The sequence below is a fragment of the Vombatus ursinus genome, unplaced genomic scaffold, assembly GCF_900497805.2.
Source record: "Vombatus ursinus unplaced genomic scaffold, bare-nosed wombat genome assembly UNPS02014772.1, whole genome shotgun sequence".
Classification (NCBI taxonomy): domain Eukaryota; kingdom Metazoa; phylum Chordata; class Mammalia; order Diprotodontia; family Vombatidae; genus Vombatus; species Vombatus ursinus.
Genome location: NW_020954550.1, coordinates 4434168 through 4450888, shown reverse-complemented (window position 1 = coordinate 4450888; position 16721 = coordinate 4434168). Strand labels below are relative to the sequence as shown.

General features: G+C 39.0%; 1 protein-coding gene across 1 annotated transcript in view; it reads left to right on the top strand.

Moving 5' to 3' along the window:
• Positions 1-16721, top strand: part of DMGDH (dimethylglycine dehydrogenase) — a 102567-nt gene that overhangs the window by 57931 nt on the left and 27915 nt on the right. The window contains exon 14 of the mRNA XM_027863615.1: positions 3072-3131. Coding sequence (XP_027719416.1) covers positions 3072-3131 — 60 coding nt within the window. The remainder of the gene's footprint in view (positions 1-3071; positions 3132-16721) is intronic.

Below are 16721 nucleotides of genomic sequence, written 5' to 3'. Positions count from 1 at the left end.
ATATGAAGTCTTGCATTATCATTCCCCCCAAAATCAACTTTCTACTAATAAGAGCTTCCCAAGGATATAGTAAATAGCTTTGTGAATTAGTAAACTTCTCAGAACTGAGTTGTGAAAGCAGAAGCAAAGTGATGATCTGTCAGAAATATTCAGAAAGTATTCCTGTCCTGCCCTGGGTAGAAGTTTGGACAAACTTTAGGGACCTTCTTATCTCTAGGATGCTATGATTTGAGTCTTCTCCCGTTGGTTTGTCAGAATGTTGTTATTATCACAGGAGGCCCTGAAAGGATGAGATCAGTTGCTCAACAAGCATTTTTAAGCACCTATTGTGGACCAAGCACTGGGCTAGGTATTGAGGATACAAAACAAAAATGAGATGATCCCTGGTCTTAAAGAGAAGTGGAAGCTTAGGGGGTAGGAAACGGCAAGCTTAGATGGGAGCTAATGGAAATCCTGGCCAGGTGTTTGGCAGCAAGAGGATGTTGGCATAGAAAGGAAAGATACTGGGAGGTGGGATTGTAATAGTAACTTACATCAAGTACTTTAAAGTCTGCAGGGTGTTCAACATTCCTTCCCTCTTCTGAGTCTCATGATAACCCTATGCTGTTGCCACCCCAGGCATTATCGTCTCATTTTATTGATGAGGAGATCGAAGTTAAAAAGCTTTAGGTGATTTGCCCAAGGTCACACAGATGGCAAGTGTCAGAAGTGAAATCTGAACTGTGGTCTTCATAATGCTAAGTCCAACACTGCCCACTGAGCCACCCTGCTTCTCGTGCAATCTACTGTACAGTCAACTTCTAGTTGATTGCATCTAGTACAATCAACTAAGGGGCAATTGGACAAGAAGGATCTTTGGAAGATGTTGGCACTGAAGATAGATCTTGACCACTTTACAATTTTGCCTAGGGCTAGCCCCATGGGGCTGTAGAACCATTCCCTCCAGTATTCATGATTTGTCAGTCAGTCAATACTCAAGAAACATTCAATCAATAATCATTTATTAAGTGCCTATTGTGTGCCAGGCACTGTGTTAAGTACTGGAGATGTAAAGAAAGACAAAAGATACTCCTTGCCCTCAAGGAGCTCACAACTTAATGTCCAGCAGGTATTCCAGTGGGCTTCCTAAGAAATCATTTCACAGCTGCTCCTGAAACACTGCCAAGTGGGGATGACATAAGGGATACCTATAGTCTCCACTGCCCACTTCTAGTTAGGTTTAGGAGTAATTTGTCCAATGCTATTTTGGGGTGTGTATATATTTGTATATATGTAGATAAGTGTATATTGTGTGTATATATATATATATACATATACATACATTCATATATATGTATGTATATTTGTTCAGTTGTTTTCAGTCATGTCCAACTTTTCATGACCCCATTTGGAGTTTTCTTGCCAAAGATAGTGAAGTGTTTTGCCATTTCCTTTTCCAATATGTGTGTGCATGCGTGTGTGTGTGTGTGTGTGTGTGTGTGTGTGTGTAAAATTAATGGTCTTTATTTTGATGTTAAAAAGAGAAGACAATGTTCATTTAGACTCCAGGATTTCAAGCACATCAGGGCAGCCTTGCTTATGAACTTTCAAAGACACATCCATCCATATTGATTTTACCTTTGAAGAACAAAAAGCCTCCACTCCTATCTATCTTCATTTTTTAAAAGTGTTTTCTGTCCTCACATTTAACCTAGAGCAAAAGTGAGGGGGAGGGGAAGAGAAGAAAACTATCTCAGTTCAAACTCTGAGAGAAAGCCAGACCATCAAAGGGTAATTTTGAATTACAAATCCTCCTTTTTTGTCCAAGGTCTCATTGCAGTCTAACCTATCACACACCCCCACCCCTATTCTTCTTTCCCTTATCTACTTATACTATTCATCTCCCTTTCCTCCTCTTTAGCTCTCTTCCCAAGCTCAGTAACCTTCAAATTTCCCAGTAGTATCAGAGAGCCATCTAGTGTTACTACAGCAATCAATCTTTTCTTTCTTCCCTGGACACTTTGAGTGGACAAATCTCTTCAGAGCATCTGTAGCTTGATCTGATTTGGCAGCGAATTCAGATTTTTGTATCATTGAAAGCACTGATAAGTTTTTGGTATTTATCAATTTCTCCTCAAAAGCTTGATTGTACCTTAGGATAGTTTGAAAATCTCAGATTCCTGAATCATAGTAAAAGGACTTTCAGTTCAGGTCTAACCTATGGGTCTGAATTTAGGCTAAGAAGCTATGATTCCATCATTCAAATATAACTTCTAAAATTCTGATTGTAGTCTGCCATAATGTTCTTAGTAAAATGATGACAAAGAAAATGACAAAGATGGTGGGATCAGTGTTGATAAAAGCAAATAAAATAACTTTATTTAAATGGAAAAAATACAAAAAAAAATTCACAGCAATTTTCATTTGCAATTTTGTGGGAAATTTTCAGTGTCATACATGTATGTTTTGAAATAATCTCATTTCAGTAGTGTGGCCTATATTTCGGGTCTAATACAGTCTTGGCTTTAGACCCAGGCTCAAGTATAAGTGTGACCTAAGACCTCAAAGATTCAGGACTTTCCTTCTCTTTTCTCCTTTTCGACGCTCTATTGAAAAGCAATTTCCACTTGCTTCACCTTTAACTTCTTCTTATTCTAGACGTTTAATAACACAAGTCAGTATCTTTTCATTAGTTATTTATATACCTGAAATAGTATAAAGGGAATTACATAAAGCTATATAAATGGAATATATATTTTAGAGATCTGTATTTTAACCAAGGATAATTCTATGTATTTCATGTAACATATATTTTATATGTCAAATAAAATTCAACAAGAATAGAAATTTAAAAGTAAACCTTCCATCTTTTCAGTTATGCAATGGGAGTCATATGCTGAAAAGTTATTCTTTCTCCCTCTCTTAATTGAAAGGGCTATTGGAAATCCATCTTTATTTGAAATTTGCCTCTTTAAAACCAGAAGGCAAAATGGAAAATTATGGGTTTTTTAAGGAAAAAAAGTTATAGAAAAACAGAGTTTTAAAAACTATTGTCTAACCTTTTAATTTTAAAATGTCTTTTTTCTTTATAGATGAATTGCGATACAAATCCTCTGGAGGCTGGGCTAGACCATTTCATAAAGTTAAATAAAGTAAGTCTGTATTCTGAAGTATTTGTTATATATCATGATTTTTGATGAAATTTTGAAATAAGACAATATTATTATGCTTTTACATTTGTTTAAGGGGAACATATTCAGGTCTCATATAGTATGTTTTAGATCCAGGTTCAAGTAAAAAATATTACCTAAGGTCTTTTAGTGACAGTTCAAGTTTTACACCAAAGCCATCTTGCTCTTCTATTCTACTTTTAGATGTAGTTGAAGAAATCAGTTGATTTTAATTGGTGATTTTAATTCCAGTTGTTAGAGAAGTGAACCCGTTGAATGCAGTTTGATTCAGCAAAGCCCATCTCTTAGATCCAGGCACCCTGAGATTATCTGCTATTCAATAAGTATCTAGTAAGCAATTGCTACCTGCCAAAAAATGGAGCCAAATACTGGGGATACCAAGTCAAATATGCCTGTCCTCAGAGAACTTAAATTCTATTAAAATGGTGAATGGTGTCACATTCATCTTTATTCAAATTAGATATCAGCTCACATTGTCACAAGCCTACTTGTGATATAAAACTGGTAATTCCAGTGCTTCTAGAGGTTTGTGTTGTCTTGTGAGTAAGGAACATTAAGGTCAAGTCTGTGGGCAGGATGATTATGTCGGGACCAGTTTCCATTATGCACCTGAGTAAGCACTATAGTCAAAGGACAATGTGCCATACATTGTTATTGTTCAGTTGTTGTATCTGATTCTTTGTGAACCCATTTGGGGCTTTCCTGGTAAAGATATTGGAGCGGTTTGCCATTTCTTTCTCCAGATCATTTTACAGATGAAGAAACTGAGGCAAACAGGGTTAAGTGACTTGCCTAAAATCACACAACTAGTAGGTGTCTGAGGTCATATTTGAACTCGGGTCTTCCTGACTCTAGGCCCAGTACTCTATCCACTGTACCACTTAGGTGGCATCTTACTGCTACCATTTTTCCCCCCTCTGTATATTTAGTTGTTGCCACAGACTTTCTACTGTAAGGAAATGGTCAGTTTAGAACCTTTCATTTATAGCGATGCTCTCAAGTCTCAGCATAAAACGAGCATCAATTCTAGCCCAGTCCATATCAGCATGAGTACCCATTAGTAATATTAGTGTTTGCAAACTATGGCAGCTGTTGAAGTGAACACACAGAGTGAAATTGGATTCAACAGATCTCTTCTACTCAATTCTGAAACTCTGGCCTGCCTGTTTTTCTTTGAATACAACTTTCTACCTCCCATTTCTGTCTTTACATTGGTTGTTCTCTATGCTTCTTCCTCCTCACCCTCTGCCTCTTAGCTTCCTTCAAGATTCAGCTCAACTCCTTCTTTAAGCAAGAGGTCTTTCCTGGTCCCTCTACCTGCTAGTGCCTTCTCTTCTGAGATTATCTCCCATGGGGGTGAAGCCAAGATGGAGGAGGAAAGGCAGGGACTCACCCAAGCTCTCCCCAAAACCCTTTCAAAAAACTTTGAATAAGGCCTCAAAACAAATTCTGGAATGGCAGAACCCACAAAAGAACGAGGAAAGACAATTGTCCAGGCCAAGACAACTTAAAAGGTTTGCCCAAAAGGTCTGCTGCATTAGGGTGAGAGTGGAGCACTGTGCAGTGTAAGCTGTACCAGCATAGACCAGGCCTCAGCAAACTGAGATTACCTCCATCTACCTTGTATGCATCTGTTATAAACCTAGTTATTTACATATTGTCTCCTCTATCAAAATGTGAGCTTCTTGGGGGCAGAGACTTTTTTTTTGCCTTTCTTTGTATCCCCAGTGCTTGTACCACTCCTGGCACATAGTAAATGCTTATTGATTGATTGGTTCATTGGTATAAACAGCAAAATGCTGGTCCTGCTGCTTTCCAGTCAAGTGTATCTTATTCTGCCACAGGCCAGTGGACATTGCCTCAGAGGTGGGAAAGTAGTTTTAAGGGGTAGGGGCTGGAGGAGCAAGACCCAGAGCACCACCAGCTGTTGCTCAAGGCTCTCATTAGTGTGCAAAGAATAAATTGTCCTGCCCTCAGAGCTTCTGCACTAAAGGCTGTGTTCAAATCCTGTGTAACTCTGTAAAGAGGAGCATATGAATGGGGCCAAGCCACCTTTACTAGGCCCCAGCATCAATCACCAAATGCAGGGCTAGGACATTAACATAAAACATGTATATTTATGAGATCAGGCGTTAGGAAAATGAACCTCCTGAAGAGTTTTAAAGGGAATATATTTCTGTGCATTTTTTTCCATGGCTTTTATTTTTATGACGTACCATCTGCCCTAAGACCAGAAAAAGCAGGTGCAAGTGATTGGTTCAGGCCCTGGTGGCAGATTGCTCATCCCCATAACAGAAGTCTTGGTTTAGTGGTTAAAGCGAAGAACAAAAATGGCCTCCCACTTGAAAGCACTAAAGTTATCGTGGGGGCCACCAAATGTAGATACATGACTCATGCTTTTTGCTTCACTACTTGGGTATTATCATTTGGGGATTAAAGCAAGGGTAAATTTTCTCTTTCTTCGTATTATAACTGGGCATAAAACTCCCTTTGTAATTATAAACAGGTGCAGATTGCGTATTTATTAGTCCTTTTAAATTATTTCATCAACTAAGAAGAGTACAAAGCTTCATTAATTATTTAATAGATAATAGTTTTGGCTCACAGGTCACTTGCAAGCTTTATATATTATTGGTCTCCTTTTTGTGCAGAATTGGATTTTACTATTAAAAATAATGGCTGGCATTTAGCATTCCAAGTTTGCAGACTCCTTTACAAAGGGTATCTCATTTAATCCTCACAACATTTTGAGGTGGGTGCTCTGGGGGTGGGGAGGTGGAAGGAGAGGGGCAATAGGGAAGAGGCCTGTGATTTCATTCATACAAGGAACTCCAGGTAAGGAGACTCCTTTCACCAAAGCAGATCTATGGCTTATAGTTTTAGAGAATTGCCTTAGATGCAGGAAGAGGCACCTACCCAGGGTCACTCTCTGTGTCAACTATGGGACTCAAGCTGAGGTCTTCCTGCCTGTGAGGCCAAAATGTCTCTCTGGGTGCTATTGTTATAGCTATTTTACAAATGAAGAAACTAAGCTTCACAGAGGTTGTGTTTGCTTGTTGTCTAGTCAATTAGATAGTAAACTCCCTGAGAGAAGGAACTGGTTTTTTGCCTGGAAAATAGAAGGTGATTAATAAATGCTAGTTGGGGCAGTGGAGAGAGTGCTAGGCCTGGGATCAGAAAGACTCCCCTTCCTGAGTTCAAATCCAGCCTCAGACACTTATTAGCTGTGTGACCCTGGGCAAGTCATTTAACTCTGTTTGTCTCAGTTTCTTCATTTATAAAATGAGCTGGAGAAGAAAATGGCAAACCACTTCAGTATCTTTGCCAAGAAAAACCCAAATGAGGTCAGGAAGAGTTGATTTCCTCATTATCATATAGCTAGTAACTGTCAGAAGAAGGATTCGAATTCAGGTTTCTCCTGTCTCTAAGTCTATCCCTCTTTCTCCTAAAATACTGCTGGAACATGACATACATTTGAAATGACTGGACTCTTCTGAGCCAACCATGCCAGTCGTCTTAATGTCAGGGTACGTTGCCATGTTAATGACTCATGGTGACAGTAATCAAAAGCAGAGTTTGGTGGCTACATGTAAACACCGCCTCGCTCCAATAGATCCAAGATTTGGGCAGTGTGGGTCCTCCCTCACATGCAGATTGCAGCTCTTCCACACCTTAGTAGACAGTTTCCTAATTTGTTGTGGCCAAAAGAAAAAAATCATCACCTGGTGGCCAACCTTCCCTTGAAGAATCTTTCTAAACTTAAGTTATCTTCTAGTTGTCAGAGATGAGTCTACCACTGGACCTGGATTCACATCCCTCAAGATCTCAAATACAGATATGCCTCATGTCTAACTCATAGCATGAAACTGTAAAACACCTCCAGGATTTCCCCCTCTCTGGCTACAATCTCCTGTCCTTCCTCCTTCTCTGTTCCCTCACCCTGGGATTACTTGATCTTCATCCTGATTGTGACCCCCAGTCTCACCATTCTTCTCCCTTTTCCCATCTAAGTTCATTGACTCCTTCCTCTCTTCCAATAAACATTCTCAGATCTCTCATACTAAAAACAACTATCTTATTTTGACCTTGTACATTTCCAACCTTCTCGAAAGAGTAATCGATTTGTACTACCTCTACTTTCTATTCACTTATCAATCCCTTGTAATCTGGATTTTGCTCCAACCATTTTCTATAACCTTTCCCTCTTGTGGTCACTTATGACCTCCTGTTTGGAGGGTCCAACGGAACTGTCATTCTGCCTTGACCTTCTTGCAGCTTTTGAAACTGTTAACTATGATATCCTTGAAACTCTCTCCTTCCCTGTGTAGCTTTCACGAAATGGCACAATTCTGGATCTCCTCATCCCTCTTGTACCTCCTTCTTCCTCCTGTTACCTTCCAGGATTTAATAATGGCCCAGGAATTCAGCTTTGTCTTCTCTCTGTGCCCTCTTTCAGCAATAGCAAAGTCTCCCACAATTTCCCTATAACTTTAGCAGAGATCAATGTGATAAATCATTATGTCCAGGCTCTACATCTCCTTTGAGCTCCAAGCCTGTATTTCCAATAGCCCACACCTCATACATCATTTCTCTTGCTTTGCTTGCACCTCAAACTCACTATGCCTTAAATCAAATATCAACTTATTCTACAAGCCTCCTGATTTCCTAATTTGGTTAATTTATATAGCATTTCCCTAATTCCCCAGGTTCAAAATCTTGAAATTCTCTTGTATTTCTCCCTCTCCTGTACTACCTACTTGCATCTGATCATTTGCCAAGTCTTGTAGACTCTCTGTCTTCAATATCTCTCACATCCATCATTCCCTTCCACTTTCACTGCTACCTCCTCTGGTATCTCTTGTCTGAACTATTATAATAGTCTCCTAAGCAATTTCCCTGCCCTCTGGTCTTTTCCCACTTCAATCCATCCTTCACACTGTTGACAGATAAGTCTTTCTAAATTGCATCCGTGATCATGTCAGTCCTCTGCTCAAAAAACTTCTCTCACCATGCAGCACAAAGTCCATACTCCCCAGCCTTACACTGGAGGGCTTTCACATGGCTCCAATCTAGCATTCTGTCTTGGCTTAGTGGATAGAGAGCTTTCCTAGGAAGCAAGAAGAACTGAGTTCAATCCTTGCTCACAGTTTCTGTCTAAATAAGTTACTCTCAGAGTCTTCAACAATTCTCTAAGACCATACATAGCATAGAAGATGCTGATCTTCATTGGTAGAGGGAGCCTCCTCATTTAAGAGTTCTGTATACAAATGAAATCATAGATCCATTCCCTATCTCTCCATGAATGCAACTTTTGCCAAACTGAATAGAAAAGTGAGACTACATTTAACTGGAACAGTGAGATAATGCATCAATAAAGACCAAACCAAAAATGTATTCAATGTGTGACTGACAGATGGCATTGTGTTGCTACGCACTTTTAACTTAGAGGAAATTATTTCACCGGGGAATGGGAAAATTCTGCCTTCTACATCCCTCACTCTACTGCATCATATCTCATGGATGGCTGGTTCACTTTCTGCTTAAACTTCAGCCTAGTAGGCCTCAAATCCAATGGCCTTAGAGGGACCATTCCCGTTGAGAATGACTGGAAGGGTGTGACCCTGGGAACAACCTACCTCATCTTGCGAGCAACCTCTAGAATCTAGAGTAGAGTAAGCCAGCTCTTAGAACAATCCAGTCCTTTACACTGTCTTCAAAAGCCACTGTAGTCTCCATACTAGGCTAGTAGAGTTCCCAGGATCTCTTTATATAGGCTAACATCTGGACTGAATCAGACCCTATGAGGCCTCTGGGACTGGTGGGAAAGTATCAAAATAGCTGTCATCCAGCCCTCTACTCTTCTCCGTGCCAGACCCTATATAGTGAGGTGATATGGAAAGAGAAGAACAATGCTTCTTAACCTCAGAGACTTTACAAGATTGAGTAAATCCGATAGATTATGAAGCAGGATGTAAAGTGTGGGGTGTCTCAGCTAATAGTAGTGGAATAGAATATGATTTTGAAGAACTGATGCTTTTGCTCCCCTTCCACAACTATGCTAAAATTAATTCTGTGCTTCTGTTGAAACCAGAATTAGCTGCCATACTTTCAAAACAAATTGGGAAACAGGGAGAGAGAGAAGCTCACAAAAGTGATGGCTGTTTTTCATCATCAATGACGGTGGAATGTAATTTGGACTCAATGCCTCAGATATCTAATGTGCTATAAGAGAAAGAGAAAATGCCTCTTATGAAAACAAAGAGAGGAAGAACAGTGGATCAGACCAAATGCACATAGTAAAACTAGGTGTTTGAGGTGATACGCCTTGAAGGCATGGTAGGAAAAGAATGGAAAAAATTCATGGACAGTATAATTTATCTCAAAAAGACTACTGAGAGAGTTTTTAAAATGAATGTTTAAAATTGTTTTTACAGGTAACTGGGTAAAAATAAAATACTAAATAAAAGCTTAAAAAAGTCTACTGAGGAAGCATTAAAAACTAATTAATAATTAATAACTGATAACTACTTAGTCAATAACTGTACTTACTTTCTCAGCTCTGTAAAATCTTTGTGGTAATGATTTCTACCTGTATTATGATTCTCAATGAAAATATGAGGAGGGAACAGACAAGCTCTTGCCAAGTATTTTCTATGGTGTATTTTCTCTTCATACTCACCCCATTGACTAAAAGGTGTAGACAGAGACTACAAGATCTGCCTCTATCTATTAATTAAATTTTTTTTAAAAATCTGACTTAGTAGAACAAAATGCATTTAAAGGATCTTCTACAAAAGATGTTTCCCATGAACATACTAATGTTATATGATTCTTCTACAAATGTGTTTTTATGAGAGGTTGTCATGTGATACTCACTTTGGAGGATTCTCACCTCTCTAGATCACTCTGCCACCCAGAAAATCCAGAAAACTTATTATATGACAGCAACCAGTGTATTTTCAGCAACTCCCTTTGTGAGCACACAGAACTTAAGGAAGAAACATTTTATTTATAGGTTTTAAAAAACCCAGAATAGAACAGAGTTCTATTGGAACAGAGTTCTAATGGGAAATAATGCCATTCATCTTTGAGCAATCCACCCCAGAGCCCCCTGTATCATCTCGATCTGTTGCAGTGATGCACCAGGTAGGGGTCCCAACAGTAATGACCTATCATGGTTCCTCTGAGCATGACTCCTTCTTTAGTTTTCTCCAGCCCCAGCAGATGGCACCTGTGCCACTTTCCATTGCAATTTCTCTGGTTGTCATTAGCCTTTTGCCTGAGAAACGCCCTTCTCTGTCACAGGCACTGTTCTGTTTAGAATTTCCTTATCTTGGCAAGAAATACAGTTCCCCTGGCCCTGGAAAGACTCATGGTGTATATAAGTAGGTTGCAGTAGGTTACCAATGGTAAGCTGCAATCAATGAGTGCCATAAAAAATCACGAAGGAAATACATGATTGAGAAGGGAGGTTCAGAGAAAGAACTATGGAGTATGAATACAGATCAAAGCATACTATTTTCACTTTTTTTGTTTTTTGTTTTTTTCTTTCTTGTGATTTTTCCCTTTGGTTCTAATTCTTCTTTCACAACATGACGAATGGGGAATATATGTTGTAGATGTGTAACGTATCAGATTGTTTGCTGTCTTGGGGAGACGGGAGGGAAAGGAGTGAGGGAAAAAATTTGGAACTCAAAATCTTGTAAAAGTGAATGTTATATGTAATTGGAAAAAATAAAATACTGTTCAGTGAGGAAAAAAACGGGAGGTGGGCCAGTCATGTAGCGAGAACTAGGGATAAAAAAATGTACAATCCAACTGCTACATAGATATTCAAAAAATGTTAGAAGGGCTAGAGGAAAGCCTTCAGTCCACTGAGCGAATTCTCTGTGGAGTATTTATGGGAGAACATGGAGAATGATTATATACATTGAGAAGGCATAGATGCACTGTTGGAGAGAGTACTCACAGCAATGAGATCTTAGGATTTATCCAAGCAGGGGCCCATCAAAGTACCAAGGCAAGGGAAAAATTTTTTCATTTTCTCCAGAAAATTTAATATAGAAGAAAAATGGACTATTAAAGAATTTAAGAGTTTCTGGCACTTAGTACCTTCCTGTTACCCTGGGGTTTGAATTCATATAATAAGGATAATAACTGACATTTTGTATATAATTTAAGGTCTACAAAGCACATTACATACATTATCTCATTTGATCATCACAACAACCCTATGAGGTAGGTGCTATCATTTGCCCATTTTACAAATGAATAAATTGATATCCAGAGAGGTTAATTGACTTATCCAGGAGCAGCCAGCTATTAAGTGTCTCAACTAAGATATAAAGCTCAGTCTTCTGAAACCCACTCCAGTGCTCTGCAGTCATGTTAAAAAAAAATGTGTCCTCTGTTGCTACCCTAGATGCCCAAGGCCTTAGAATGTGTAAGATAATTAGGATTCTCCAGGTTCTTCTGGTGGCCAAGTAAGAATGAAAGAACATATTATAGAGATGTAAAGGTTTTTTTATTAGCACATAACAGTGCCATCTTGTGGACAACAGCCACAGACCCTAGAAGTTTCTGTATGCAATGTTTTTGCCAAGTTTTGTTATTTCAATATAATTCAGCAATTGAGTAATTAAAAGGACATTTCATCACATGCAATCATCTCATCTAAAACTGAATTTAATTTTCCATTTTAAAACGGTACTTTGACTTATTCCAAAGGAAGTTTCTTTGGAATAAGTCAGAGCCCTCTATCTCCTTACTTGAACATGGAAGAAATGCCTCAAAGAAAGAGCAAAAGGAAAATCAGCTGCCTTGAGGTTTTGTCTTGGCTCACACTCAGGGATTTTTTGAAATTTCTGAAGGTCTGCCAACCCCACTAGAACCCCCAAGTACACAGAAGAATTCACAGTTAAAGTCCCCTCTGATCACGTAACAGTAAATCAGATGACTTTTTTCATTTCTGAAATAGAAAAGTATATAAAAGCCTTAATACACTACAAAGCAATGCCTTGGGCTTCTCACCAGTTTAGAACAGTATGAAATGTGTTATAACCATAGACAGGACGTTAGAAAATAATACTAGCCTTGGAAAATTTCAACACCTTCTTTTAGGGAAAATGATTTGAGGCATGACTATTCAGCAGATAGAACAACTGGTAAAGCAATTATGTGGAAGGTAGTAAAGGTCACGGACGATGAGTGAGAAAGGAGTCTGCGACAATGCTGTGGTAGTCAGACAAAAAGCCAGGAAAGGTTGTGTGGTATAGTAGACAGGGGATTGGCCTTGGTCTCAGGGTTCAAGTTGTCCCTCTGACACCTGCTGGTTCTATAACCGTGGGCCAGTCTCTTATCTCAGGGCCCCCAGAAAATGCTTCAAGCTGATAAATGACTCAAGCTGAGAGAATTTCCTCTAGGTGGCAAAGTGGATACAGCATTGGCCCTGGAGTCAAGAAGACCTGTGCAAATCCAGCCAGAGATACTTACTAGCTGTCTAACATTGAGCAAGTCACTAAAACTCTGTCAACCTCAGTTTCTTCATCTGTAAAAAATGACTGATGACAAAAATTATTATTATTATATCACAGAGAGAGAGAGAAAGAGAAAAAAATAGAAAGATTACGTGGAGCAAATAAAGGTTCAACCTTTCATAAAAGGAGAGGGGAATAGATGTTATCAGAATAATGCCAGTTCTTCCTTCACCCAACAATAGAAAAGAGGTACTGGATGGTAGAATGACCTAGTAGAGAGTTCTATACCTTCACTAAGGGAAGCTAGATGGTGCAATGGGTAGAGTGCTGGGCCTGTAATCAGGAAGATGAGTTCAAATTCAGCCTCAGACACTTACTAGCTGTGTGACTCTGTGAGTAAGTCACTTAACTTCCATCAATTTACTTATTTGCAAAATGGGGCTAAACAGTGGCACCTACCTCCCAGTGTTGCTGTGAGGATCAAATGAAATCATATTTATAAAGCATCTTGCAAACCTTAAAGTACTAGATAAATGCCAGCTTTTTTTTTAAGGGTTACTCCTAGAACCATAAGATGGAACCTTGCTCTCCAGAATTTGAGATTCATCTATGAGAAGGGTCCTCAGAGCTTTTATGGGCAAAGATATAGAGACAGCAAATGGAATATCATGATAAAGGAACCGCAAATAAGCCAGTACAGGTATAGATAGATCAGGGAGCATAGGAAGGAAAGGAAAGTATAAGAAGACTGGAAAGGTAGGAAGGGGTCAGGTTTTGAAAAACTTCAAATGTTAAATAGAGAGGTTTATATTAGACACAAGAGATAATAAGGAGCTGCTGGAACTTGAGCCAGAGGGTGAGATGGTCAGGTTTGTCCTTTAGACAAGGAGGGAGCTAGGTGACACAGTGGATAGAATGCTGGGCCTGGAGTCAGGAAGACCTCAGGTCAAATCTAACCTCAGATACTTACAAGCTGTATGACCCTAGGTAAGTCACTTAACCCTGTTTGCCTCGGTTTCCTCATCTGTAAAATGAGCTGGAGAAGGAAATGGCAAACCACTCCAACTCCAGCATCTTTGCCTAAGAGTCAGCAAGGTAGCTCAGTGGTGAGCCTAGAATCAGGAAGACCTGAGTTCAAATCCAGCCTCAGATGCTAATTGTGTGACCCTGGATAAGTCATTTAACTTCTGTTTGCTTTAATCCACTGGAGAAGGAAATGGCAAACCACTCCAGTATCTTTTGCCTAGAAAATCCTATGGTCAGTATTGACATGCTTTGGTTCATGGGGTCACAAAGGGTCAGGCACAATTGAACAAGTGCACCCTTTAGAAAATTCTCTTGGCAGCTAAGTAGAGAATGGTCTAAGTGGGAGGTGATGAGGGCCTAATGCCTATGTGAGTAGAGAGTAAAGTACCTATGAGAGAAGTGTTGTAAAGGTAGAAACAATCAAATGGGACAACAGATTGGAAATGTGGGGTGGGTGAGTGAAAGAGAGGTTAACACCAAGGCTACAAGCCTGGGTGACTGGGAGGATGGCCATGCCTCTGCAGGAATATGAAAGTTAGGGGGAAGGGAGGATAATGATTTCTGTTTTAGACACGTTGCATTTGAAATGTCTAAGGAATATCCAGGTAAGAAGTCAAACAGGCAGGTGGTGATGTGGGACTGGAGTCAGGACTAGGGCTGGATCTAGAGATCTAAGGAAAATGATGTCTGCATAGAGATGATCACTGAACCCAGGGGAGCTGATAAACTCACTAAGCGAGACATTATGGAATTAAAAGAGAAAAAGGCCTTTCTCAATCTGAAATTCTAACTTTCACTCATGCCACCGTTTTTCTATGAATATTAAGTCACTGACTAAATAGAAGAATGAAAATCTTGCTTTCTGATTAAAGAAAAACTATAGAAAGGTTGAAATTGTGCTATTTTAATATTTACAAGTCTTCTAGTGAACTCAATACTGGGCAACCAATTATTGGTGATACTAAAGTAACATGTTTTTCATATTTCTCTCAACTCCGTTTCTATTCCTTCTTTGTGGCCCAAAGTTCTTTGTGAGGCAGAAGTTCTAGAATTTCCCAACTGCTCCATGAAATGCCTTCTTCTTTGTTTTCCCCACTTAATAGTGTTGTATTTTTTCCAATTACATGTAAAGATAGTTTTCAACATTCACTTTTATAAAATTTTGAGCTCCAAATATTTTTTCTCCCTCCCTTCTCTCCCTCCTCCCCAACACAGTGGGCAATCTGATATATAATATGTACCATCATATTAAACATATTTCCACATTAGTCATGTCGTGGAAAAATAATCAGGACAAAAGGGAAAAACCATCAGAAAGAAAAAACAAAAAAAGAGATGAAATAGTATGCTTGGATCTGTATTCAGACTCCATAGCTCTTTCTCTGGATGTGGATAGCATTTTCCATCATGAGACTTTAGGAATTGTCTTGGATCATTGTGTTGCTGAGAAGAGCTAAATCTATCAAAGCTGGTCATCGTACAATGTTACTGTTACTGTGTACAATGTTCTCCTGGTTCTGCTCACTTCACTCAGCATCAGTCCATACAAGTCTTTCCAGGTTTTCTGAAATCTGCCTGCTCATTGTTTCTTACAGAACAATAGTATTCCATTACATACATACATATATCACAACTTGTCTAGCTATTCTTCAGTTGATGAGCATCTCCTCAATTTCTAATTCTTTGCCACCACAAAAAGAGCTCATGCCGTGCCTTTATGCAGCTCGGTGGCACAGTAGATAGAGCCCTGACCTTGGAGTCAGGAAGACCTGAGTTCAAATCCAACCTCAGATACTTACTAGTTGTATCACCACTTTCTGGCTCAGTTTCCTCAACTATAAAATGGAGATAATAGCACCTACCTCCCATGGGTTGTTGTAAGGATCAAATGGGATATTTGTAAAACACTTAACATAATGGTTGGCACATAGTAGAAGTTTAATAAATGCTTATTCCCTTCCTTCCTGTGCTTTTAGGAGGAAAGGAACATGGTACAATGGAAAAAGCACTGACTCTAGAATCAGAAGCTCTGGGTTCAAATTATACCTCAGGTGCTTAGCATCTGTGTAAACTCTGGACAAGTCAACTAACCTCCTTCAGTCTCAATTTCCTTATCAGTAAAATGAGAGGGTTAGACTAAATGACCTTTGAGAGAACTTCCAGCCTTAGATTTATGATCCTTCACTCAGCCTTGGTTAATCCTTTCCCACCTTTAGAATCCCCATCACCAGTCCTTCTCCTAACTCTCCCCAACAGTCCTCAACGCCTGTGCCAATCTTGTCTTCTCACCTGTTTCTTTAATGGGATTACTTAGAATTTTCTATTTCCTTCAAAGATTAGAATCAAACTTACATTTAATTTTAATTAATCTATATTATGATATGCTCCTTTGGGTAATGTATATGCTTTTAATAAAGTTAATGGGGTAAGTAATTATAGGTCACTTAAAATACAACTAACAACTTTTATATAGTATGTTATCTATATATAGGAGACTGTTGGTTTGATGTTTTTTTTTCATTAACTTCTCAAACTGATTAATTAAAACTATAAGCCATGATTATTTTTTATCTTTAACCTCAGTGTACTGGGGATTTATAAATTTTTTCCAAGTTGTTAACTGTCATCTGCACAGTTAATTCAGCAGTGACCCATTAAAACCGTGCCCATCTGTTCTTAGATCCCAAGGAAAGCTCCAGCTATAATTGTTACATTAACCTTCAGGCCTCCTCCTCTTGCCTCTATCCACTTATAAATGATAACTAAATGTAGAGGGAAAACGCTAATCTTGGGACAAAGCCCAGTGGAAATGAGAACTAAGATAAAGTTTCCATGTTAAAGTGTTCAAAGAAAGCCAGCCTCTAATAACCATACTTAGCATTTATATACTGTTTTAAGGTTTATAATTGTTGTTGTTCAGTTATTTCAGTCATGTTGGACTTTTCATGACCCCATTTGGGGTTTTCTGGAGTGGTTTGCCATTTCCTTCTCCAGTTCATTTTACAGCTGAGGAAACTGAGGCAAATAGGGTTAAGTGACTTACCCAGGG